This window comes from Dipodomys spectabilis, unplaced genomic scaffold (genome assembly GCF_019054845.1).
Source record: "Dipodomys spectabilis isolate Male_0828 unplaced genomic scaffold, ASM1905484v1 ptg000076l, whole genome shotgun sequence".
NCBI lineage: Eukaryota > Metazoa > Chordata > Mammalia > Rodentia > Heteromyidae > Dipodomys > Dipodomys spectabilis.
The window spans coordinates 10,542,366-10,568,558 of record NW_024870753.1 but is presented as its reverse complement, the minus strand read 5'-3'; the positions used below and the strand labels follow the sequence as shown (position 1 = coordinate 10,568,558).

The following is a 26,193-nucleotide window of genomic DNA, read 5'->3' as shown; positions in this document are numbered from 1 at the left end:
TTTGGCTATAGAGGGTCTCGCTGTGTAGCCTGGGCTTGCCTCAGCCTCCCGGCTCCTGGGCTTACTGACTTAAAGGTATATCCCTCGACCTCAGCAACACAAAGCCAGGTCTTGTGGGCCAGGCTGATTCCGTTTTGAAAGTAATTGTAGTAGACTCTTCAGGTTGTGTTTAAACTTGCCAGACTGTCAGAGCTGCCGGTGGTTTTGAGGAGGATTGCATTGAATGTCTTTTGTCGGAGGGAGGATGTTGAACTCTGGGCCCTTTGTTTAGTAGGCAGGTGCTCTACCACTTGAGCCGTACTTCCAGTCCTTCGTGCTCCAGTAATTTTTGAAACAGGTTCATGTCTTGGCCTGGCTTGCTCGGACCCCTGCAGCTGTGCAGTGTGTATCTTGGTGTTCCGCTTTCCCTGCTGCGGTTGGGAGGAGAGTCCCTGGATGCAGCCTCCTTGCAGACAGGATTACGTGTGTCCCGTCTTCAGCCGGCTGTCGGTGCACAGCTGTGTGCTCAGCATCTGCCTTTGCGTTCTCCAGTTTCCGCTTCACAATTCTAAGCTTTCACTGTGGAGCTCTTCCTTCTGCATAGCTGAGTTTACCCCTACATACTTGTTTGAGGCTACGGCGACCGGGTTGCTATCCTGATTTCATCTTCATCCTGTTTATTATTGGTGCATGAAAAGGTGAAGATCTTTGTTCGTTGGGTTCCAATTGTATGATAGTGTTTGTCAGCCCTAAAGTTTATTTTGGTGGCATCTTTAAGATCTTTTAAAAGTAGGGCCATGTTATTTATAGTAGGACCAAAGTGTTTTATATGTATTCATGGAAAGAGAACAATGAAATCCTTTAAAACTGGTTAACAATGAGGCTAAGGGAAAAAAAGGAGCAGTAGCAAAGGCGAATTTGATCAGGGTACATCACAGGCGTGTGAAGATATCACAGGTACGTCATAGGTGTGTGAAGATACCACGGGTACACCATAGGTGTGTATGAAAATATCACAGGTACATCGTAAGTGTGTGAAGATACCACAGGTACATCATAGGTGTGTGTGAAAATATCACAGGTACATCATAGATGTGTGTGAAGACACCACAGGTAGGTGTGTGTGAAGACACCACAGGTTCATCATAGGTGTGTGTGAAGGTACCACAGGTAGGTGTGTGTGAAGACACCACAGGTTCATCATAGGTGTGTGTGAAAATATCACAGGTACATCATAGATGTGTGTGAAGATACCACAGGTTCATCATGTGTGTGTGTGAAGACACCACAGGTTCATCATAGGTGTGTGTGAAGGTACCACAGGTACATCGCGTGTGTGTGCGGGTGTGTGTGAAGGTATCATACTGAACCCTTTGGGGTGTGATACCCCTCATAAAGAGGAAATGAAGAGCAATGCGGGTGGATGGGCCGCTGGGGCCGGCCCTGACACCGGCGTGGACAGCCCCGGGCGGCCCTGACACCGGCGTGGACAGCCGCTGGGGCCGGCCCTGACACCGGCGTGGACAGCCCCGGGCGGCCCTGACACCGGCGTGGACAGCCGCTGGGGCCGGCCCTGACACCGGCGTGGACAGCCGCTGGGGCCGGCCCTGACACCGGCGTGGACAGCCCTGGGCGGCCCAGGCTCTGCTTCTCATGGGTTTCTCTTTTTATCGTAGATCTCTCGATGGCAGTGCAGAAGTTTTCCCAGTCCCTCCAGGACTTCCAGTTTGAGTGTATTGGTGATGCGGAAACGGACGATGAGATTAGCATTGGTGAGTGCCCCCCCCCCCCCCAGCCCTACGTCCTAATCGAACAAGCCCAGCCTGTGATCCTCACAGCCTTGAAGTCCGACGACTCACACCTCCAGGACACACGTTTGAACTGTTCTCTAGCTTTAGTAAAACTGCAAGGTCGATTTGGGATTTCTGTGAGAAGCCTCTCGAAGCTGTGGTATTTTTTCTTTTTACTCTTTAAGGAAAGGACGTAACTGTTCTGTAACTGGGAAGGTGCAGGCAGTGTCTGCATCATTCATTCAGACATACCAACTCGACGTCTGCTATGAAATGTGCTTGATAGAGCTTGTAACAGTTACCTCATCTTTTTCTTTTCTTAACTGAGTGCTGGTTTCTTTTGGACTCGTGGGTTTGTTGATAGAGGAGTCAGATTCGATCAGCCAGTGGTCCTGTCTGGGGGTCCCGGGACTGGGGATGAGGAGATGCCACTGCGATGACCCTGGGGAAGCGTTGCCCTTCTGAATTACGAGGAAAAGGAAGAGATTGAGCCACGTGCTGTCTGGAGTTTCTATATCTGAGTCTTTACCGATTAGGGATCAGATTCTTACAGCATTCTCTCCTCTACCTTTTCTCTGTGGTGCTGTTGGGTATCTCCAGGACCTCACGCTTGCTAGACAGGTCCTCCACTGCTGCTTTGCTAGACAGGTCCTCCACTGCTGCTTTGCTAGACAGGTCCTCCACTGCTGAGCCGTACCCCCAGCCCTTTTTTGGCTCCGGTTCAGAGCAAAAGATAAAGAATTAAAGCAGAAGAGTTAAAGAGGATACTGAGGATAAAGAGTTAAAGAGGCAGGCTGTCAGGCCAGGTCAGCAGTTAGAGCAAAGGACAAGGGGGCGTCTTAGATTAGCAGTAAATTCAGACATGGTTGGCCAAGCTGAGCCATCCGTGCGAGCCGGGTCCCTCCTTCCACGCCCGAGGGAGCCCGGGCGGGCCCCTGGCGCTTGCGTGCGGACGGCAGCGCTGCACTCACACCGGAAGCCCTGACAGAGCGTCCGTGTGCTGGCCAATATTTGAGGTGGGGATCCCGTTCCTTTGACATGCTGAAACATCACACTCTTGTGGTAGAAAGTAGGCAACACACACGGCCCCTTGTCAGCTGGGCGGTGGATCCGGGGCTGGGGGAGCAGTGAGATGGCGGATTCGCCAGTTCAGATCAGAACACGCTTTGTAATACCACCCGCCACCGGGGCCTGCCCGGCAGGCCTGCGGCCCTGCGTACGCCGCGTCCCGGGGCAGCTAGGGCAGCCGGTGCTCACCAGCCCCTCAGCCAGCTGCCGTCAGATATCAGTGCCGTGTGGGGGATAATGCACGCACACACCGGAGCCACACGATCGTGGCTGAGTCGGCCCGGCCCGGGCCAGGAGGCTCTGTGCTGTGGGTTCTTCCTGTTGCGTGTGGAGGATGACGGCTCAGGTCACAAGGACTCCATTGTGTCTTTCTGAGCCAGTGTTGCTTTACCCACCGCAAATATGTGCTGTTTGATTGCCGGTGACGCAGGGTGTGGCCCTGTGACCTCGTCCAGAGGTGGCAGCATGCTGAACCACACCGCAGCCCGGCCGTGGGCCGTCGCTGAGGCTCGTTCCGCCCCCAGGGTCACCGACACTGCCTAGACCCACGGGTTCTGTGGAAGCACGTTCCGTCCTGTGCTCTAAATGACAAATAAGGAGGGGGAGACCTGGGCTCCCTCTGCGCCTTGTGTGCTCACACCTGCAGACGGCTCTTCTGCGTGTCTCTCGATATCGTGATGCCAGAGAGGAGCTGGTGGTGGCCACCAAACTCCTCTGGGTGGTTTCTTGGGGGAATAGAGTTGGGCAGCAGAGATGAGAATCTCCCAGATGGTACCTGAGACCTTTTATTCAGCACAAGGAGCAGGTCGCTGCTCATTGGCCAAACCAGAAATCCCGCCGGTCTCCCAGAACCCCTCACTCCCACCGGCCACTCACAGCCCTTCCAGAAGCCCTCTGTTCTCTGGAACATTTCCAAGTGCCCAAGTTGTTCATACAAACAACTGTTTCTTTTGAACTATTCAGAGGATGCACAATCTACCCTGTAAGAGCTCCAGGTTAGACAACTGAATTATTGTCTTCTGTGTCTTAAAACCACTCTTATTTGTGTACCCACACAGAGCCCACAGTGAAGCAACAGCTGGGAAGGTTGTACATTCTGGATCACCTGTGGAAAGATGCTTTCGTCCTATCATTTGTACTGTTAAGAAACATTATTTGATTTAATTTGAGACTCAAAAGTCTTATTATCTTTTTTAAAAAATTTCAGGCTTTTGTGAAAAACAGTAATACAAAAACTTGTCAAGTCACAAGCCTAAGAAAAAGTTGTCTTTCAGCTTGCTGATTGTACGTGAGTCCCCTGCCACGCCCCGACCCCCACCCCACACAGGTGTGCAATAAGAAGTTCTGTCTTTTTCCACTGTGGGCTCTGTCTGTCTCCTCCAGTGTGTTCCCTCTTCTTTGAGTCAGAAAGTCTTCCTGCCCAGTGCGTTTGACCTTTAGCTGTAGCCAGGCCTAGTAAATGTGTGAACAGCCTCTCTGAAAAGCCTATTGAACCCTATAGAAGCAAATCCTTTCAAACTATATCAGTAGAACTTTAGAGTCTTGTTTAAGAAGACTCAGTTGGGTGTGGTAGTGCATGCCTGTAAGTGTAGCTCTTCAGGGGGTTGAGGCAGGAGGATCTCAAGTTTGAGGCCAGGCTGAGACCCTCTCTCAGACCAAACAACAGTCACAAAAGGGGCTTGGCCCATGGCTTACAGGGTCATCAGACCTTTGCCCTGTGAGGATGTGGATTGTAAACTGAGGTGGTAACACTGCCCACCTTTTAGGGTGAGGTGACTTGATCAGGTCTGAGTTTAAAATGGGTAACAAGAGGGAAAGCGTTTTGCCCATGACTAGTAACTTACCAGAATCTCAACAGTACTCTCCCTCCCCCCAAAAGCCAAAATTAGATAGCGAAATGAGTGTAGCAGATCGCAGTGCAGTAACTTGGAGTCCACTAACATCGGCCTGATCCTCATTGTGTGCAAAACCTGTCATTTCCCAGTTCCGAAGCCGATACTCCGGTGCCTGTGTGGACACACGGGGTGGAGGGCTGGGTGGTCTGAACCACCGGCTTGCCTGCATAGTAAGCGTGGAGGAGCGTGGCCATCGGCCTCATCTTGTTGAAGATTTGTGGTGGGAGAGTCATTCTCCTTCTGTGGGAGCAGTGTGCCAACACAAAAGGATTAGAGTCGGAAACCTGCTCGGTGGCTCCCCCCCCCACTCCTGTCTGCCTCGCTCACTGACTCACTGGCTCGGCTCTCGCCAGGGCCGAAGCCCAGCCACGGTTGAGCTCATTTGTGTTTATGTTTGGAGCAGAGGCCACTGTAACAGTGAGTGTCAGCAGACAGGCAGGAAACGTCTTAAAGACATGAAGACACAGCAGGCCCTGCTGGGTGGGTGGACGTCCAGGATAGAGCCCTGCAAGGAAGCCGTCTTCCAGCCGTGTCGAGGGGTTAGATGAGCAGAAGGGGGAGGCGTTGCCCGTCTAGGGAGCGAGAAGAGGCGGTGACATGACGCCTTCGGGAGCATGGCAGCTCAGAGCGTGGCACCATGATCGGAGGACTAGAGCTACTTTTTCCTTTCTTTTTTTGGTCAGTCGAGGGGCTTGAACTCAAGGCCTGGGAGCTATCCCTGAGCTCTTTTTGCTCAGGGCGAGCACTCTACCACTTTGAGCCACAGCACCACTTCCAGTTTTCTGGTGGTTCATCAGAGATAAGAGTCTCACGGGGCTTTTCTGCCTGGGCTGAACCTCGATCCTCAGATCTCAGCCTCCTGAGTAGCTAGGATCATAGGTAGGAGCCACTGCTCCCAGCAATATGTGATTTCTCAAAGGGCAGCCTTCACAGCCTGATTTTTTTTTTAACTCGGTGTTTTCCTATTTTGCTTTGTGGGGTTTATTCCTCCTTTTGAGTGTGAGGTGAGTTCCCTCAGCTTTGACAATAATTTTTTTGTGGGTGGTTAGAGTCTGAACCCGGCCACGGCGTTGCCCGGCTGGTGTTCTCCGTAGTCAACCATGCTCTTAGTGCCAAGAACAGCTTTTGAAGATAGTGAGTTCACTGGAAGGTTCTCAAGAGACCCTGAAGATGTTTGGCTGAAGTGACACTCAGCAGGTGCATCCTGAACCCAAATTTGTTGATGAATTCTGGGCTGGATGTCTTTGCCATTTTGGAGTAAGTCAGATGACCTTTGTGAACACATTCTTTATCAGCAAGACGGTGCTTTTCTAAATGTGAATGAAATAATAAAAATTGTAGTTTGACTTTGGACACAAAACATTTTCACCAAAAGGCAACTTGCCAGGAGTTTGGGTCTGAAAGAAGAGAGTTAGAGGCAGGACTCTCCAAAATGAATCAAGCTCACTGGCAAAAAGCAAAGGCAATTGTATACGCACTGAAGAAAAGATCTAGAGCTGAGGCAGAAAGTAGAGGGAGAGGCTGGAAAAGAGTACATTGAATCACACACCCCCAAAGGCAAATGTGATCCTTTAGAGTTGCATCAGATTATATGAACACGTCCCCCAGCGGAAGCCAAACCTTAATTTGGAGTAATTCCGGACAGTTGCCGGGTCATGGTTCGGGATGGTGGTGGGGAGAGGAGAGAGGAGATCCTTGGAGTCATGTTTGAATCTTGAGACCCAACCCAACGTCACAGGGCTGGGCACTGTTTTCCACCATTGAAGTTGGAGCTTCATGCCCCCAAAGTGCCTGGAAACACGATCCTTACAAATCTCACTACCAGTTGTTTTGTGGAGTTTGCCCTTTAATTCCCCACACGAAGCGTGCATTGTATTTTATGCTGGAGGCCAGAAGTTGCCAGACCATCAGAATCAGCTGTGGGGTCTTAGCAGTTTGATTGCTGGCCCTAGCCTAGATATGAACTTAGGGGACCCCTGGGCTGGGGCCTCGGGAGCCGGTGTTCTGTGTGGAGAGCTACTTGAGACCGTGGTGGTTTCTGTAGCGGCCCCATGGGCAGGGCGGGGCCTTTGTCTCCTCCAGATGTGCGTGCTTTGATTCACAGGGTTTTGCCAGTGGAGCCTCGGAGGCCAGAAACCTGGTCATTTCTCTCCACTCACAGCCTTGGAATAAGAGATGGTTTTCAGGGCCCGGTGTAGGTGGTGTGCTAATCGGCCAGCCTCGTAATTAAAACGATACATAGGGTATGGCCTGGACTTTGAAATCTCTAGCAGTAATGCGTCCTCTGTGTACAGAGAATCAACAGCACATGCAGACTGGAGTAAGATTCTCTTACCCTCATGAGGCTTACAGAACAGGAAGGGTTAAAAAATAGCATCATGAGGTAATCACTGTACACTGAGATCGTGCTGAGTAGTATCGGTCCAGCGGGACAGAAATGCCAGGAGAGGGCAAAGCCAGAGCGGGGGTTGGGCTCCCGCGGAGCTCCCGGAGAGAGGAGGTGCTGCAGCGGGGCCTGTGGTGAGGTGGGATGCAGCCGGGAGAGTCAGGCGGAGGAAGGACAAACGGATGGAATGACCGCAGCCAGCGCCGAGGTTGAGATTAGAAAGGGTTGTGTCTTGCAGTAAGACCCTTGGAGAGGCCTGGGCCCTTGCCGCGGGCAACAGGGGTGCATGCCGCCTCACCCATCCAGGGAATGTGAGTTGGGAAGGATGGCCTCAGCCAGCGTGGGTGTCCCTTCCTGGTGTTCACACAACAGTGAGGAGCTGCGGCCTGCAGGGGGAGGAGGGGGGAGGAGGGGAGAGGAGGGGGAGGAGAGGGGGACGGGGGAGGAGGGGGAACTCTCCTCGAGTAGTACGAGCATTCAAGACTGAACACCGGGCCTGGGCTGGGGTCAAATAAGCTTCCTTCTGCCCTGCGCCTTCCTGATCTTCCTGAATGCTGGAGAAACCTTCTGTCAATTTGTAGACCAAGGGAAACGAGGAGGAGCTTTGAGAGGAGTAAGAAGTGGAGATGGAGAGAGAGAGAGAGAGAGAGAGAGGTGAAGATGGACAGACACACACAGATGGAGGGAGGGAGGGAGGGCGGAGAGAAGCATGGGGAAGGGCGAGATTGCAGGGGTGGGGCAGAAGAGGTGCCATCTGAAGCTCAGCGGGGAGTTGTTAGCTTTTTGGGGTGGTCAAGGTCATGTTGATCACAGAGCCTTGAACTTCTCACAGAGAAGCGATTGGCCAGGACATCTGAGAGAGGAAGGGGAATTTGGGGTTGGGCTCTTGAGAAAGAAGAACATTCTTTCCCCATAGCTGCTGTGGGAAATACGCTGGGGAGAAAACCAGAGTTGGAGAAGAGGCGTGCTGAGTGCAAAGCGCAGGGTTGCATGGCTGGAGCGGAGCGCAAAGCGCAGGGGTTGCATGGCTGGAGCTGAGTGCAAAGCACAGGGTTTGCATGGCTGGAGCTGAGCGCAAAGCGCAGGGGTTGCATGGCTGGAGCCGAGGGCAAAGCGCAGGGGTTGCATGGCTGGAGCCGAGGGCAAAGCGCAGGGGTTGCATGGCTGGAGCTGAGCGCAAAGCGCAGGGGTTGCATGGCTGGAGCTGAGCGCAAAGCGCAGGGGTTGCATGGCTGGAGCTGAGCGCAAAGCGCAGGGGTTGCATGGCTGGAGCTGAGTGCAAAGCACAGGGTTTGCATGGCTGGAGCCGAGCGCAAAGCGCAGGGGTTGCATGGCTGGAGCCGAGGGCAAAGCGCAGGGGTTGCATGGCTGGAGCCGAGGGCAAAGCGCAGGGGTTGCATGGCTGGAGCCGAGCGCAAAGCGCAGGGGTTGCATGGCTGGAGCCGAGGGCAAAGCGCAGGGGTTGCATGGCTGGAGCCGAGGGCAAAGCGCAGGGGTTGCATGGCTGGAGCCGAGGGCAAAGCGCAGGGGTTGCATGGCTGGAGCCGAGCGCAAAGCACAGGGGTTGCATGGCTGGAGCCGGGAGCAGAGCGCAGGAGTTGCATGGCTGGAGCCGAGCGCAAAGCACAGGGGTTGCATGGCTGGAGCCGAGCGCAAAGCGCAGGGGTTGCATGGCTGGAGCCGAGCGCAAAGCGCAGGGGTTGCATGGCTGGAGCCGAGCGCAAAGCACAGGGGTTGCATGGCTGGAGCCAAGCGCAAAGCGCAGGGGTTGCATGGCTGGAGCCGAGCGCAAAGCGCAGGGGTTGCATGGCTGGAGCCGAGCGCAAAGCACAGGGGTTGCATGGCTGGAGCCGAGCGCAAAGCGCAGGGATTGCATGGTTGGAGCCGAGCGCAAAGCGCAGGGATTGCATGGTTGGAGCTGAGCGCAAAGTGCAGGGGCTGCATGGCTGGAGCAGAGCGCAAAGTGCAGGGGCTGCATGGCTGGAGCCGGGAGCAGAGCGCAGGAGTTGCATGGCTGGAGCTGAGCGCAAAGCGCAGGGGTTGCATGGCTGGAGCAGAGCGCAGGGTTGCATGGCTGGAGTGGAGCGCAACCCGCAGGGTTGCATAGCTGGAGCAGAGCGCAGGGTTGCATGGCTGGAGCAGAGCACAAAGCGCAGGGATTGCATGGCTGGAGCTGAGAGCAGAGCGCAGGGGTTGCATGGCTGGAGCTGAGCGCAAAGCGCAGGGGTTGCATAGCTGGAGCAGAGCGCAGGGTTGCATGGCTGGAGCAGAGCACAAAGCGCAGGGATTGCATGGCTGGAGCTGAGAGCAGAGTGCAGGGGCTGCATGGCTGGAGCTGAGCGCAAAGCGCAGGGGTTGCATGGCTGGAGCTGAGCGCAGGGTTGCATGGCTGGAGCTGGGAGCAGAACGCAGGGGTTGCATGGCTGGAGCCAAGCGCAGGGTTGCATGGCTGGAGCAGAGCGCAGGGTTGCATGGCTGGAGCCGGGAGCAGAGCACAGGGGTTGGGTCGCAGGCCGAGCGGGCTGGTGGGTGTGTGAGGGAGCAGAGGCTGTGGAAAGGAGAGGCTGGCAGGGAGGTGGGTGCAGAGGCTCTGCTGGGCCGTGGGGGAGGGGGAGGGTGAAGGAGCGCTGTCAGGCCTCGGCCCCTGTGCCGGCTCACCTGTGAGGACAGGAAGCTGCCTTCCCTTCCCGCCTGGAGCCGCCGGCACTGCTGCGGGCAGTGACAGTCTAGAGGAGAGCAGGCTGGAGTGAGCTGTGGGCTCCACTCCTGCTGTCCAGAACCTGCCGTCTACCCTCCTTTCCCCCTGGCTGTCTGTCTGTCTTCCTCTGTGGCTGCCTCCTTCCTCCTGGGCCACCGCTGGCTGAGGAAGCCCTTTTCTGGCTTGGGGAGTGGAGCCGTGGTCCTAGCTCATGCTCTGGCTCTCAGAAGTCACAACCAGAGCGCTGGGGAGGTGAGCAGCCAGATGTTTGGGCGGCCGGGCCCTGGGCACCGTGTTGGGTGGGAATCGGGGGCCCGCCACTGGCACACCTGTCCATCTGGTGGCCGTTACTGCCCAGGTGTCGCAGAGCGGATAGTGCTTTGCCTGCGGGGGTCAAATCACTGTGGTGGAGGCTTTCTGTCCTCTTCTGCGTGCTGGATGCTCCCTCGCTGTGCTTCAGTGCTCACATCGAAGTGCTCCCCGTGCAAGTTCCAGACCTGAGCTGCTTGTACCTGACCCCCACAAAGCCCTGGACAGTTGTGTCGCGTCATGCTGGCTGTGCCTGCGCGTGTCCGGTGCCGCGGGGTGGAGGGCAGGCCCGCGCACCTCCCCAGGCCCCTCACCAGCTTGTGTGGCTGGCTGGACTCTGGTCCCATCGTGTGGGAAGTTGGCTGAGAAGGAAGCTGGGGAGGGGTCCGGTGGAGCCCCCGGTCCTCTTCCGGGTAGAGGGGAGATTGCTCCCGGGCACCGGCTGAACTCCTGAAACGTGATTGCATTGGTTTAACCTGGCTTTCATAAACTTCGATAGATTCCCATGTCTCCACCGTGGCAGAGCTGAAAGTCATGAGCGATTTGCTTATTTGAATGAATAAGATATTCTGGAGTTAAAGCATGGAGTTAAGTCAGGACGGACAGGGTACGCTGCTGCTTCTCATTCTTACCTTCACACACTAAACCGATTTTCCAGTCAGAAGCAGTAAGGTGGATTCGAGCCTGCTCAGAAGATTAAGTTAGGAAATAGATACTCTAGCCGGTTCAGGAATGTCGGAGGATTTATGTTCTTGGCAACTGCAGAAAATGTCGTCATTTTTCATCACCGTCTAGGGTGTGATTCAACCTGCGTTCCTGTGCGCTGAAGTTTAGCCTCCCAGGACTTGCCAGAAATGCACGTGAACAATAGAATTCTTTTGTTCCAGAAGTGTTTTCCCCCCAATATTATGTGGTGGAGAACAAAAGGAAACCTATCACAGTGTTTGTGACCTCGATAATTTGTTGGAAAGTTGGAATTTGTAGGTGAAGCTGTTTTGACTGCTCTCCAGTAATCTCAGGCTGCAGGTGGACAGGAAGGGAGGGGTGGTTAGTTAGCAAGGAAAGTTCATTCAGGTGGCGGGAATTCCAGTCTCTAAGGGGAGTTCCCAAGGTAGCTGGCCATCTTTTTCCTACTGTTTCATGCGTCCTAGAGTGAGAGTTGGTTTGTTTCTCCTTGTAGAGTGCATCAATGGCAGGAGCAAAGTATTGTTTAGCTCATTAACTCACTCAGCATTTATCTATTGGAAACCTTCTGTGTATCAAGTGTTGTTTTTGTAATACAGCTCTCACTAAATCAAATTCCTGCCACAAAATGTCAGTTTGGTCAAATCTGTAATGGAGGTCCATATGAGATGTGAATCTGGTCTCTTAAAGAAAAACCGGTGGTAAGGTGATTGTTAGGCAAATATAAGTAAGTCAGAGATAAGCACTAAAAAGTGCTTCTATGGGGTATTAGAACTTTCCATGTAATGAAAGATCACACTGGCATTGGTGTTTTGAGCCCTTTGAGGAGCCTGGTCTCCGGTGGCTGTGCGGATTTCAGTGCCCCCGCAGTGGGGGGTGGGTGAGGGTCCTCACTGGCGTTTCTGTTGGCCTCTCTTGTGATGATCATCTTGGCTGCGATGAGAGTCTGGTTTCTGTTTCTCTGACAGCGCAGCCCTCAGCATCTTGTCACACAGCCCTTGGTGGGCGGGGCTTGTTTGGAGAATGTTCCCATTTACTAACCCGGTGGCTCTGTTGTTGCTGCAGTTTAGAGTTCTTTATAAATGGTGGATTTTAGTCCTCTGTCAAACAGCTGCCTACCAAAGCCAAGTGCAATTGTCCTTTCTCTCTGATTACCACCCTTTGGATTTGATTTAATCCTGTGGGTCACTTTTTGCTTGTATTTCCTACTCTGGAAATCATTGCCTGTGGCGGTGTCTTGAAGGCATTCCCACCTCTTTCAAGCAGATCCAGAGCTCCAGGCCCCATGTTCAGGTGTTTGATCCATTCGGAGCCGATTTGTGTACCAGGTGACATGGAAGAGGCTGGCTTCCATCTCCTGAACGTAAAGGTCCGCTTTTCCCAGCACCTTTCCTTGTTGAAGAGGCTGCCTTTGCTCCCGCCTTTGTTTTTGGCACACATCAAGAATTCAATGGCTGTAGCTAGGTGGGTTTCTTTCTCAGAACTCTGTTCCATTCAATTGGTCTTTATGCTTGTTTTTGTTACCCTGGCTCCGTAGCATAATTTCAGATCAGATGTTGTGGTACCATCCGTGGTGCTTTTTGCTCAGCAGTCTTTGGTCATTTCGGGTGTTTCATTCTTTCATAGGAATTTCAGAGTTTTTTTTCTCTTCCTGCTGGGAAGAATGTATAATGGGAGTTACATTGAAACGATTAAATTGCTTCAAGTAGTGTGGTCATTTTTGCGTTCTCCCTCTCCATGAACACAGTGTGTCTTTCCATCTTCTGGGGTCTTCTTCGATTTCCCCAGTGTTTTATAAGAAACCTGATTTTTTTTTTTTTTGTGGGGGGGACCTTGCACAAGCTAGATCTGCACCCCACCACTAAGCTTCACTGGGAAATGCATCTTGCATGTTGATTTTGCACCCTGATACTTGTTGGATTTGTTTGTTCTGAGAGTCAGGAGAGTCTTTGGGGTTTTCTAAGTATGTAAAAAGGATAACAACTTCATGTATCCTGTTCGTATCTGTTTTATTTCTTGTCTGATTGCTCAGGCTCAATATATGAATGGATATGCCTGACTTTGTAGCACTATTATTTTGTAGGAATGCTTTGAGTTCCCCTCGCCCCCGTTCATGATGACCTCCTGTTTTCTTGAGCATTTGTGGACCCTGTGTACCACACCTGCTGCCAGGGGTGAGGGGTGACTCTCCTATCTTGAGGTACATTGCTGGGCACACTGGACAGATTGGTCTGCCTGAGAGCAGGTCTTACGAGAATCAGAATGCCACAGGCCCAGCAGTGACTGGACACGCCCAGGCCCCGTTTACATGGTAATACCTTGAGTCCTCTGCTTGCTCAATCATGTGTTATTTCTTCCTTTCTGTTGTGCAATGCCTAGTATTAATTGTTAATTAGTAACTATTAATTCATTCTTTTTGGATCATTTATATAAAACTGGGGGAAACTTTGGATATGAAATTAAGAACTTCGTTGGCTGTGAAGCCATGAGATGAATTTTTAGTGTTCCTGGCTCTTCGTATTTTTTATAGGACAAATCAGATATCCCTGTTTGGACCGACTTCTCATGGAAATGAAACTGTAACGGTTAAAGGGAACTATCCTAGCTCTTTTTTTATTTTTATTTTATTTTATTTTTTTTGTTGGTCATGGGGCTTGAACTCTGGGCTTGGGCGCTGTCCCTGCGCTCTTCAGCTCAAGGCGAGAGCGCTCTACCGCTTGAGCCACAGCGCCACTTCCAGTTTTCTAGTGGTTTATTGGAGATAAGAGTTTCACGGACTTTCCTGCCCGGGTTGTCTTTGAACCGTTGATCCTCAGATCTCAGTCTCCTGAGTAGCTAGGATGACAGGTGTGCGCCACCGGCGCCCGGCTTATTTTTTTATTTTTAAAGGATATCTTTCCCTTGGAAAGGTCCTGCTCACCGTCCTTCCACATGGGAAGGAGGACCACAGTGCCACGTGTGTCAGTGGCACCTACGGGATCAGGGCTCTGACCTGTGCCTCTCACACTGGGCATGCGCTCTCTCAATAGCAACTGCGGCTAGGTGCACCTAAGTAGGACTGGATGCATCGCTTCCTGTAGCATTAAAATTGCTTCTTCTTCATAGGTCACTGCTTAGAAGTGACGCAGATCCTAGTGTGTGTACGTTTTATACATTAAATACGGATACTTCCCCTCGCGTCTTCGAGGAAGACACCTGCTCCACTTTTAATTTGCAAACACACGGAGAAGCATTCATCTCTTAGCATGTTCATCAGCCTCTGTTGAAGTAGATGTTAGTCATTAGGATCTTATTTTCGATAATGTAATGGTTACTCAGACAAAACCGCAGAATTTAAAGTATACGAGGCATAGCAAGCTCCGCTTCAGTGCTTGCTCTTGTGTAATTAGAAATGAAGGAAGACCAATGCTCATTTTTCTTTTTTGTTTTTACATAGCTCAGTCACTCAAAGAATTTGCAAGGCTACTTATTGCTGTAGAAGAAGAGAGGAGAAGACTGGTAAGTTTGGTCTTTATTTTGTTATAATACGTTTTATTTGGGCATATTATAAGAAAGATAAGATGTCAGATAGCTAGATAAGATCTTATGATGTGGATACCTTTACTAAATGCTACATATGTTTGTGGAATTGTTCATTTGTAAATATTATTAACAAGGTACACTATATGACTTACTTCATTTGTTCAGCAGATACAAAGATGCCACGTGCATCAGTGGTACCTATGGGTACCATTCAATTGTTCTGGGAATTGAAACTATTGAAGAAAATGGCCCATTAGAAACCATTTCTAACTGAGCCAGCATGCCTGGGTTATCTTATAATAGCTATAGTATTAAAAATATTGGTGTATTTCAAGCATGAAAGGCAGTTTGTAGGAGGAACTGACTCTGGCACTTATTAGAAGAGTTTCATGGAAAAGTGCCATGAGAGCTGGGAGAACTTTCTTCCTGGGAAGAATGAAGAGAACTTTCTAGAGCTTTCTAGGTTAACTTGGATGAGAGCACAATTCTTGGTAAACACATTTATCTGTTTAAAAAAAATTGGACTCAGTGTATTCAGATTTCTTTCTGTACAGTCCCTGTCTGTGGTCCACTGTTCTAGCTGTAATATGGGGAAAGCTGTCATGCAAACCCTAATGCATTTATGTTGCAAAGCGTTTATTAATGCAAAGCCCAAAGCATGTACGTTGCAAAGCACGCATTGCGTGCATGTGGCATGTGGGAATCCACGCTCATGTGTAAGGACGGGCATCTTGGGTGCTGTTGGCTTCAGGCTCCAGTTGGGGTTATGTATCACACGTGCCATACACAGAAGGCGCGTGTGGATAGGAAGTGGCGTGCTTTGCTGCCGTTCTGACCAGCGGCTTAGGGGACGCAGTTTGAGTAGCTGCCTTGGTGACGGTGAGCCCCTCGGGTGTCACCAGAGCTGCGGAAGGGTGGCACGGTGGGCAGTGTGGCCGGCACACCAGCGTGGACCGATCCCGAGGCAGGAACAAGTGCTGTACTGGTCACACAGGGCGTCGGATGGCCGCCGGGAGGTTTGTAGAAGGAGGGCAGAGCCGCCGCCGCCGTGTCTGTGAGGGTGAAGAAGGAGAGGGGGTGGGGTGGGTGGGGGGAGGGGAAAGCGAGGGAGGATATGGCATTCGGGAAGCAGCAGCTCTTCGCGGGTCTCCCGTCAGAGCTAGCACCCTGCCACCTCACGCTGGGGCACACACGCCGTCCAGGAGCACTACTCTGTGGTCAGAGCTTTGCTATGAGCGTGACTTTGACTTGGGACTTGAAGCCTGGTTAGATGCTGTTTCAAGAGCTTTGCGCCTCATCCATACTTTAGCTGTATGAATGACACAGTGGAAACCCAGCTTCTGCAGGGGGACCTGGGGAGGGCAAGCATGCATGTGTGTGCACGTGCACTGTGTGTCTGTATGTGCATGCACATGTGTATTGTGCGCATGCACGTGCATGTGTATTGTATGTGCATGCACACACATGAATGCATGTGTCACGTATATTGTGTATGCATGTGTGTACGTGCAAGCATGTGTGCATTGTCTATGTGCACATGAGTGTGCATGTGTGTATCTGCATGTGTGCTATATGTGCATGCATCTGTTTGTGTTGTATCTGCATGCGTGTGCATGTGTGTATGTGCGTGCATGTGCGTGTCGTGTGTGTGCATGCATGTGCGCATGGCCTCAGAGGGGTAGGTGACAGAAGAGGAGAGAGGAGTTGGGAGGTGTGAGGATGAAGGTGGGAAGTGTTGTGGATGCGGTGATGGGTGGGGGGAGGAGGTACAGCTCTGGAAGGGCGAGGCTCTGATTCAGACCCTGCACAAACATCTAAGGAGAGCAATAAACCAACTGGCGTGGGTTATACTTTAATAGATGCACACAGTAGGGCGGTCAGGCCGTGGTCCCGTGGTAGAGGGGAGACTTTGCAGCCTGGGGGAAAACGCCGCTTCTGAGCTGGGAGAAGAGGAAGAGAGGAACCATGAAAACCCAGTAGAAAGTGGGGAACAATGAAGGGACTGACAGGGCAGGTGGAGAATGGAAGAAAGAAGCAGGAGGGGTGGCAGAGTTTAAAACAAACAGAGGCAGGCTCTGGAGGAGATCCAAGGCCAGAGATAACAGCCATGCGAGTTAGTCATCATAATTACGTTAAGGGAAGAAGGAGCACTTCCATGCACTCTTGGACTTTTGTGGTAAGTCCGACACTGGGCTGTGTGTGTGCGCGGTGTGCAGCCGGAGGGTCATATCTGAGTAAATAGTTGTCAGAAGACATTCTGGGTTCGAGGGACCTGGTCTCTGTGACTGGCTGATGGAAGAGAAGTGGAGGCAGAAATAGCACGTAGGGAGGGCTGGCATGACTCCTGAGCCCGGGCCCCTCGGCTGACGTCAGGGTCAGGAGTGGAGCAGGCCAGTATTGGATGTGCACACAGGGCAAAGGTCACAGGTGAGGGAGAGCCCCATGGGGTACGAAGGTCGAGCCACCTGCTCTCTGTGCTTCAAAGATCTCCACATTGACCTTCGGCTGGGCTTCTGGTGTGGGCTGAGGGCAAGTTCTGCTCTCACAAGTGGAGATGAGTTCATACGGCTGAGCGTCACTAACCCCAAGTCCAGATGCTGTAAAATCCACTTTTTTTTTTCTCTTTTTAGTGCTGATATGACATTCAAAAAGTGAATGGTTTTGGAGCAATTTGATTGCAGTCCGCTTAACTAATAAGGTCTATGAAAAATCTCAGAAACTCAGATATCTGAAAATCCTCTGGTCCCAAGCATTTCAGATAAGGTTTACTTGTGCACTGATTTTGAAGAAGAGGAAACTCAAAAATAAAAGCAATACTAGAGGCCCTGCAAGGATTGGAGCCCAGGAGTTGGACTCTAGAATCTTCCTGTAATTTATAATGTTCCAAATTAAATTTCTATTGAACTAAAACTGCATCAATATCAGTAGATCATCTTTATTGTTAAGAGTATTTAAGGCGCATGAATAAGTACTCCAGGGGCCTTACTGATATCTCGAAAACCACTGAAGAGATATGATCACAAGTTTGAAGTTTCTTCGGTTAATTTCCAAATACGTGATTATTTTGCTTATTTATTTATCTGTGTATTTATCCACTTTCTGCTGGCACTGGGGTTTGAACCGCAGCCTGTGCAGTTGCTGGCCAGTTGTGCCCTACTTAGTTCATGAATTCTTTTCTGAAGAGTGGCATCATAATGGCTGATATTTGGTGGTTATCTAGAAAATGGCCAGATTGAAAGACTTACAAGTGGTTTCATGGGAACTTTCTACGTTCTACGCTCCTGTTTTCCAAGATCCTTTCCTACCCCCCTCTTGTGGTTTATGTGGATGGTAAGGATTTGAGCAAACCCCTTCCCCCCAAAAAATGTCCTATGGAAAGAGCATCCATTTAAAATAGGACAGTCGAGGTAAAGTACTTTCACATGCTTCTGATTTTCCTCTTTGTCAAATGACATTTTGTGGTGCACTTTCCTCTTCAGTTTTGCTGCTTCCGCACGAATCTTTGGTTTTGGGCGGGGTTATTGTTGCTTTTGGTTGTGATATTCTTAGGAGCCACTGTAGCTGGCACCTGGACTCAGCCCCTGGCCTTCTACCCCAACCCTGCCCATCTCTAGTTACCTGCCATCGCCGTCTGTGCCAGCTCCACAGCCCGGCTTACCTGTGTATCCGATTGAAATCTCTCCATGATTGCCTCTGTACTTCACGTTTGCTCGGCAGGGTTGTTGCTCTTTTTGCTTTGAGTAGTGTTGGGGATATGGTTAATGCTACTGTCTTCATAAATGATGTCCTCCTGTTCACCATTAAAGGTTGGGAAGCACACCTTTTATTTTCTGAAAGGTAAATGTAAAGAATTAGGTATTTACTCGGCACATCTTCTGTCATCTGCATGGGGAGTTTAATTTTACAAGACAGGGAAAAAATAAAGCTAAAGCCAGTTGCCCATGGCTCACACCTGCCATCCTCAAGGAGCTTGAGATCTGAGGATCACGGTTCAAAGCCAGCCAGGAAGATCTGCAAGCCTCTTAACCACCCAGGCACCAGACATGGAGCTGTGGCTCGAGAGGTAAAGTGCTGACCTTGAGTAGAAAAGCTCAGGCCCTGAGTTCCAGCCCCAGGACTGGCACCAAAAATAGGCCTGTTTGTCTATGATGCAGCTGATAATGTTCACCGTGGAGAGAATCTTGTCTAGCGTCTGTTTATACCCCGGATAATTTAGTCATTTGAAGCTTCATTATTTTAATTGGCGGCAGTAATTTCCTGTGCCTTTTGCTCTTTTCAGACAAAGGTTTACAAGGTTTCACTGCCAGCCTCGGAAAAGAAAGCTATAAAAACGAGACGAGCTTGGTGTTTCCACAGTGATGTGACCAGAGTTTACACATGGGATGGGGAGTGGGAAATGGGGCAGCCGGGTGGTGGCAACGCTCTGGGGGTGAGCCGGTGGCCTGGCCAGGTGTGTGGTGATGAGTGAAAGACAGACGCTGGACAGACAGCCCTGCGGGGTGCAGGCCGCCACCCCTCAGAGGCCGCTCAGGAGGCGTGAATCGGGCTGGGTGGAGCCTGGCCCCAAGCAGAGTCCATTTAGGCTTCAAGAGAGCAGGGATTGTGAGCGGCCCTGCGGCTGTGTACCTGTGTCAACTGTGTCGTGAGTCGTGGGTGTGAAGCAGTGTCACACCACATGCCACACGTAGACCTCTCCCCTCTGGTTAAGACCAGACATGGCTTCCAGACATTGCCAGGCAGCCCCTCCTCTCCCCCAGGCCTGCCGTGTAGTGGGTTTCCTGGGAGCAGTCAAGTTCAGAACTTCTAGGTCTAATGGTCTAATGTATTTCTAATGTATCCCTTAGTTACCTCTTGGAGTTAACCCGGCTCACCATTAATTCAGGATAATTCTTAGTCCCTCTGCTTGATCTAAGTTTTCAAAAGATAGGGCAGCTTCTTGGTTTTATTTACTTAGTAGCTAGCCTTGTTTCCTTATGTGTAACAAGTTGGAAATAGTTGAATATAGATACATACTTGAATTCAGATGGAGTATCTGTGCAAAAAATGGTCTTAGAGTCAAATACATTGTTGCATGGTAAAATGCATTTTGTGTTTCTTGTGTAACAGGTACTGTGTTAAACACCCTAGATATATACTCTCATTCACGTCCAGAGCTGTGGGCGAACTCAGGCTTGACCACGGTGCCTGTTTCCTTTTCATCTCTGTTTCCAGGTATGGAAGGATGAGGAGGACCCAGGGTGGAAGATGGGTTTGGGGTCCGTACACACCCCGTAGAGATTCTTGACATAGGAATACTCATGTTCAGCTTGGAATCCCATCCCCAGCTTTTCCCATTTGTACTAGTTTTGGGGAATTCCTATGTGATTTCTCAGGTTTCCATCTACTTTCTAATTTTTGGTAAAAGATCCTTAGAGCACAGCGTGACTCTTGGTGTCAGTAATACGGACACGTTCTAAAAGCCGGAAGGAAGTCTGGGCCAAGTTTACCTCGGTAGAATGTGACTGCTCTCCTTTGTCTAAGAGCTTCTCTTAGTGAAGACACAGCTCTTAAGCGTGGAGGAGGCAGCTCTCCGCGGAGGGCCTCGGATGCTGCAGGTGCCCTGCCCACGTCCGCCCGTCTCCAGGAGACGTCGGCCAAGAGCCCCGCTCATCAGTGCAGGGCTGCTTGAGAATGCTTGGCTGTCATTTGGAAAGTTACTGAAAGTTTTCCCTGGAAAATTTTTAAGAGGCTTTAAAAAGATTAAAAGAAACTTTGAACTCACTCAAGTGATGTTTTTAAAGGACAGAGACCTCGTTAAGTGATGTTTATCGTGGCTGACGGATCAGCGTGTGTGAAGGCAGGCTTTTAATGTTGTGGAGTGTATTTTGGTCTTTTTTAATCCGTGTTGCTCCATTAGCATCCTATGCCCGGCTGCATATGGGTGTAGACAGACGTACATGTATATGCACCGAGGTGCACACATTCTACCTGCAAACACTTGGTGTTGAGAACACAGTTTGACTGCAGATAGCTTGTGGTTTGAATGGAGGGCCATACACTTGCTTGGTTTGCTCAGCTAGTGCTCTACCATTTAAGCCATAACTCTTAACAGCTTTTTGCTGGTAATTTTGGAAACAAAGCCTCGAGGACTTGTTTGTCCTGGCTGACTTAAATCCTAACTTGTTTGTCCTAACTGAGATCCTCATAATTCCTCAGGCTCCAGAGTAGCTAGGCTTATAGGCGTGAGTGAATGATGCCTGGCTTCTGTTCATTTGTAATGTTTTACTGGTCATCGCTTCAGTCTCTCGATAGGAATGTAATGATCAGTTGTTCACTATTGGTCCCATGCAGAATGAAAGTACACACTAGCATTTCAAGGACACAGTAAAATAGAGAGATGTGAGCACTTGCTATATTTGAGGAGATAACCATTTCTTTAAAAAATTAGGTTTATGATTATGATTATGATGACTTCTAGTATCCAGTGCTTCACTTTACTGTTCTCTGGGAAGACATGGGGAAAGGTCTAAGGTCTTTGCTACGTTTCTGTACTTCAAGCCCCTGGCAGCGAGGCCTGGCTGGGTTGTGATGATCGGCCCGTCAGGATAAAGGGAGGTGGGGAGATGGTGTGGATGTCACCAGACTTGTGACCACTGGAGTGACATTGTCTATAAAACACATGTATTCATCACCTGACCTATGAAATGGCCCCTCCTCTGTGCAACACCTTAATAATAACAATCAAAAGTAACTTTTAGAAAGAAAAGCAAAGTAGGTGGAAGGTTGGCAGCATGTCCCAGGTGGTAGAGCTCCAGCCAATAAGCAAAGGTGTCAGATACTGAGTTCAAGTCCCAGTCTTGGGAAGAGAAGACAGAGACAGAGAGAGACAGAGACAGAGACAGAGACACACATAAGAGTAGGTAGATTCTCAGTGCCGGGGGTGGAGGGGAGCTCCTCGAGAGGCTGCCTGGGCCTTTACCTCCAAGAAAGCATGGCCAGGAGGAGGAGAGCGACATTGGCTGGAGCTTGGCTGCCTTGCTACCTGGTTTCGAAATGCCCTGGCCCTGCCTTCCAGGCAGGAGCGGAGATTCCAGCCCGTCCGGTTCTGAGAGCTGCCAGCGGCGGAGGAGCCTGGCTGGCCGCCGGTCGCCATTGTTCTGTCTGTAAGACAGACGGATGGACAGAAACACTGCTGGATGCCCAGACAAGCCCTGCCCCACCTTCGGCAACCCCCCCAGAGCCTCAAGACCGGGAGAGAACCGCAGTGGCCTGGCGCAGGCCATCGTCCCTTCTCTTAACTTATTTCCCTCCTCTCCGGTCTCACTCCCACTCCGTGTTCTGTCCCTGTGTGTCTGTATCTCTTTTCTCGAAGCGTGTGCAGTTCGAAGCGGTCCTTTACTCTGGCAGCTGAAACATCTTGAATGTCTATGCGTTCTGTCTCATTCTGCTTTAATTAAAACCACATTTCTTCTGGGACGCATGGCTCATTTGTGAGGGCTCCGGATTTCAATCATTTCTCAAGCAGGAGTTACATTCTGGTGATTCCTTACTAGGTCCTTATGCTGTTGCCATGGAGACAGGTACCTGTCAGAGCAAAACATGTGCGGCCGTGGCAAAACATGCATGTTGGTGGTGGTGTGTCCCCATCTGCCCACAGTAGACATGCCCCACAGGAGACACGCCTCACAGGAGACACGCCCCACAGGACTGCAGGCTGGGCTGGACTCTTGCTTTTTGGCATCTGTAGCTCTAGGAGTTGACATTGGATGCCTTACTACACAAGTATTTTCAGTAATTTAGCTCCAGAAAGTAATTCATAATTTAGCTCCAGAAAATAATTCATAATTGGTTGAAAGCATAGCCTTAGTTGATTCTGCAGTTGTTTGCACATCTTAGGGTCTGTCCTCAAAACAACTTCAGTATTTCTGACGGACGGGAGGTTCTCAGCACCAGCTCAGCCTGCGTGCTGTCCAGTCTTGGTGTCCTGAGGGTGCCTGGGGTATAACAGGCATGAGTAAAGGGATTGCTGTTCTTGTTGGCGGTGTACTTGTTTCTGTTTGTTTTATTTTTGTTTTTCCAGTGCTGAAGTTTGGAACTCAGGCCTCCAGCTTGCTGTGCTGGCTGGCACTTTACTCCTTGGAACAGATGTCTGTTTGTCCTCTGCAACTCCGTTGCTTTTCTTGTAGAAAACATTAGTGAGTTGGACCTTACTACTGCATTTCCTTCTGAGAACTGTTCATCCTTCACGCCCTCGGCCTTGGTTGGGTGCGCGTGCGTTATTTCTGCACTGTTTGTGAACCGTGGGGTTCATCGGAAGCGCTTCCAGCTGTGGAGAGTCTTGCTCCTCTTCCGGACGCCTGTGCGGCCTCTGTGGTCGCCTTCTGCAACGCACGCGGTTTGACGCTGACCCTTTGTTTTTAACAGAGCGGAAAGTTATACAGTTATGCAGAATAATTACTTACCAAGAGGGAAATCTCTACCTGTCTCAGCAGCAAGGAAAGTAAGCCCTAAGAGCGAACGGACACGTTTATGCACATAGAGCAACCTGTGGTACAACAATTCCAAATGTGTTGCTGGGGCAAAAGCGAGAGGCCTGAAGTCCTTGCGTCCGCGGTGTTTTCGGGGCTGTCACCTCCGAGGGAGAACCGCCACCCAGACAGGTGGCAGGCATCTAGCCGTGGCTGGTTTCCTCCGCTTCCTCTTCCTCTTTATTTACTTCCTCAGAGCTCGGTTTTTCTACCCAGAAGATGTTACTCTGTGACTGGAATTTAGACATGAAACGTGGGGATCCTGAAATGCTTTCGATGGGGCAAATGAGAACGGGACACTCCTGTGGGGGCACCGTTTGCTTGGTTCGGCGTGGTCTGCTCTGTTTGAGAGCCTGGCGAGCACTTAACCCCGAGCGCCGGGCACCGTGCTGTCTGTGGCTTTCCTGAGTGGACCGGGTACTGACCGCTGCCCCAGCGTCTCCCCCCGAAAGCGGACTTGCTTCGCTCCTTGCTGACTAGTTAACCGTGTAGAAATCACGGTGACACTGGCTTTTCTTCTTGGCTTGGCCTCCGTCCGCCACATTTGTGTGATTGAGAAACCCATACCACATGTGGTTCAGTTTCGTGTTACGGAGGCCGTGTCTGGTAGGGCTTGCAACCCCCCAGTGTCTTAATTGGTTGAAAACGTCCAAATCACCAATTTGCTCCAAGTATTACTAGAGGGAATGTTTTCTTTGGAGAGATCTGGGAGTCCTTGAACCAAAGCAGTAACTCGGAGAAGTCTGAGAGAACTTTTCACTGGAAAGGTCTCAGCTTTATTAACCCTTCCCTCGTGAGTCTCGCTGACTGACCGTGTCAGATCCCAAGCTGCTCAGCTCCCGCACGCGCGCAGGCGTGATTCGGAGCGCAGTGCCATTCCTCTGAGAGACGCCACGTGTCACCTCCGCGGGGCCACCAGCCTGCGAGGAATGGCCTGGGCGGCCACACCTGCGCTCAGAGGCCGCGTCTGTGCCCGGGAAACCCGAGAAGAGCCTGCCGTCCGGACAGGCGGAGGAGACGCGTTCTAAAGCGAAAGGTTTTCCAATCAAGTCAAGAAGGCGCGTTTGGCCAGGCGTCTGTCTGCTGGCTTCATGGAGTCAGCTTTTGTGTTTCTACCAGCTGTGCGTCTGGGTGCCATCCGTGTGTGTCCCCTCCCGCAGGCCTGGGCGTGGGGTAGAAGAGTGGGGTGGGGGCAGGAGGGGGTGCTGACGTGAAGCTGTGGGATGCTCCTGTGTGAGACATTTCCCAGGCTGGTGTGGGATCCAGAGCTAATGGAGGCCCACTCTTTCCCGTACATTCCTTCACTGAGTGGTCCATTCCAAGTTTAGGCCTAGATGCGCACTTCAAGCTAAGGTCTGGGTACTGTCCTTAAGGTTGCCCTCCTGGCTCTTCACGCAGTCTACTACTAGGCTAACTGCTGCCCACTAGAGGGGGGTGGGTGGATGACCAGGAAGGTTCAGAGAAAGTGGTGTGTCAGAGGTTTGGGCTCTCACTGCTGTGTAGGAGTTGTGCGTGGGGGCTGGACACGGGCAGGAGCTCAGGCTCTGGCTGTGTGCACCACGGTGTCCGAGCCTTTGCCCGTGCATCCTAAGGTAGAGAACAGAACACAGCGTCCCGTGAGTCCAGCTGGCTCTCGTCAGCCGTCTGTCTCAGGGTTGACAGCGCTGATCTTGGGGTGCAGGCTCCAACCCTCCCTGCCACATGAGTTTTGTCTATGAAAGAAACTTGCTGAGTGACCTTTTGAAGTTGCATATCCCTTCTCTTCCTCTACCCTCCTTCCCAGGGCTGGGAATTGAACTGAGGGCCTTGTGCGTGCTAGGCAAACAAGCTACCAGCGAGCTTCATCTCTGGCCCCCGTTGGGGAAGTATTGAGCACCTTCGTTATTGATAAAATTGGGGATGAATAATACCTGAAAACTGAGATGTGTACCTTTAATTAACAGGCAGACACTTTGCTCTCAGCAGATTGTTCGTGAGCTCCTGGGTTTCAGCAGTCATACTCAGCTCGTTTAACGTTGTAGTTCCTGTCTCGTGTGCCTTGCTCGGAACTCCGTTAATAACATCACCTATGACAAGAGAGCATATCCATTTAAGAGTAAGTCAGGGCAGCGGAAAGTCTCCATTCAGTGTTTAGAAAAACTTGACATGTAATAGCATTTGTGTTTTGTTTATCTCTCTTATCCAGATTAAAAACAATACAATTTTCATTGGACCAGAAAGTGTTTTGTGTTTTTTACCATTCCTTCAGTACCTGATCTGTCCATAGAGATTGTGGGTCTTGTCTTCCCTAGAGGTCTCCTAGCCCTGGGCTGGGGCTCGTGTAGTCTTCCCTGGCTTATGCAAACGCTTCCGTGAGTCTGTTGGAAGGAGCCTCTCCCACACGGCGGCTTCTGCTTCTCCTTGTGTGTCTGCAGTCTTCACACGCACGGCTTGTGTGGGCACGCACCCTCGCCCGCTCTGTGTGTGTTTTGCATCTCCGGTTTAAGCAGTTATTTTTGAAAAAAGAACATACTCTTTTATGTTTATGTATTTTGAAGTGGCCCCATTGCCAGAGGCCGGATGTGGTGGTCTGAGCCTGGAGGCGGCCGTGGCCCCGGGGCTGGGGCTATGTCACTTCTCGGATGGTTTTAGAAGCTGACTCCAGCATCCATGCGTCCCAGCGGCCACCGGGCTGGTGTGTGGTAGCTGACGCAGTCTTGTTTCCTGCCTGCCTTTTCACCCACCCCTTTGTGTGTCCCGGATGCTCAGAAAAGTCAGAGATGCCCTTGCTGAGTGTGTCAGGGACCGTGAAGCAGCCACAGACCCAGTGCTGTCCGGAGTCCTGATGCGGGGCCAGGGCTCGGCTGCTCACGCCTCACAAGCGGGCGGACGAGGGCGCCTTCCTCCCCTCTGTGCGACGCCCTCTGCAGGTGTTTTTTTTTTTTTTCAATCTTGTGCTCACCAGCGGAGCTGCGTGGCCGGGCTGAGCACCTGTGTGCCCTGCCTTCGGAGCGGAGCGTCAGTCACACTTGGCAAACGCCCGTCCTGCGTTCTGCTGGCGTCTCCTCATCTCCTCAGGGAGCCTGCGTGTGCGGCCTCCGTGGAGACCCGCGCGGTCTCAGCTGGGGCCTGGCTGGCGGGACCAGCCCGGGAACCATACCAGGAACCATTTCCCATAGATGCGGGAGCCTCCACGGCCTCCAGGACCCTCAGACTTGAGCCACGCAGCTGAGAAGGACGGAGAGGTGCCTGTGAGGGGCTGAGGAGACGCCCCGCGCTCCCCGGGCCTCAGCGGTGCTTCCCGACGCAGACCCGCGCAGTCAGGTCTGTGGGCACACGAGTGGAAGGCAGGCCGGGGCGGTCGCTGCCGGCTGCT

General features: G+C 51.4%; 1 protein-coding gene across 1 annotated transcript in view; it reads left to right on the top strand.

The window, feature by feature from the left end:
• Arhgap42 (Rho GTPase activating protein 42) overlaps nt 1-26,193 on the top strand; it is a 109,063-nt gene that overhangs the window by 24,412 nt on the left and 58,458 nt on the right. Inside the window, 2 exon segments of the mRNA XM_042682986.1 lie at nt 1,656-1,751; nt 14,246-14,307. Of these exon segments, the coding sequence (XP_042538920.1) occupies nt 1,656-1,751; nt 14,246-14,307 (158 nt within the window).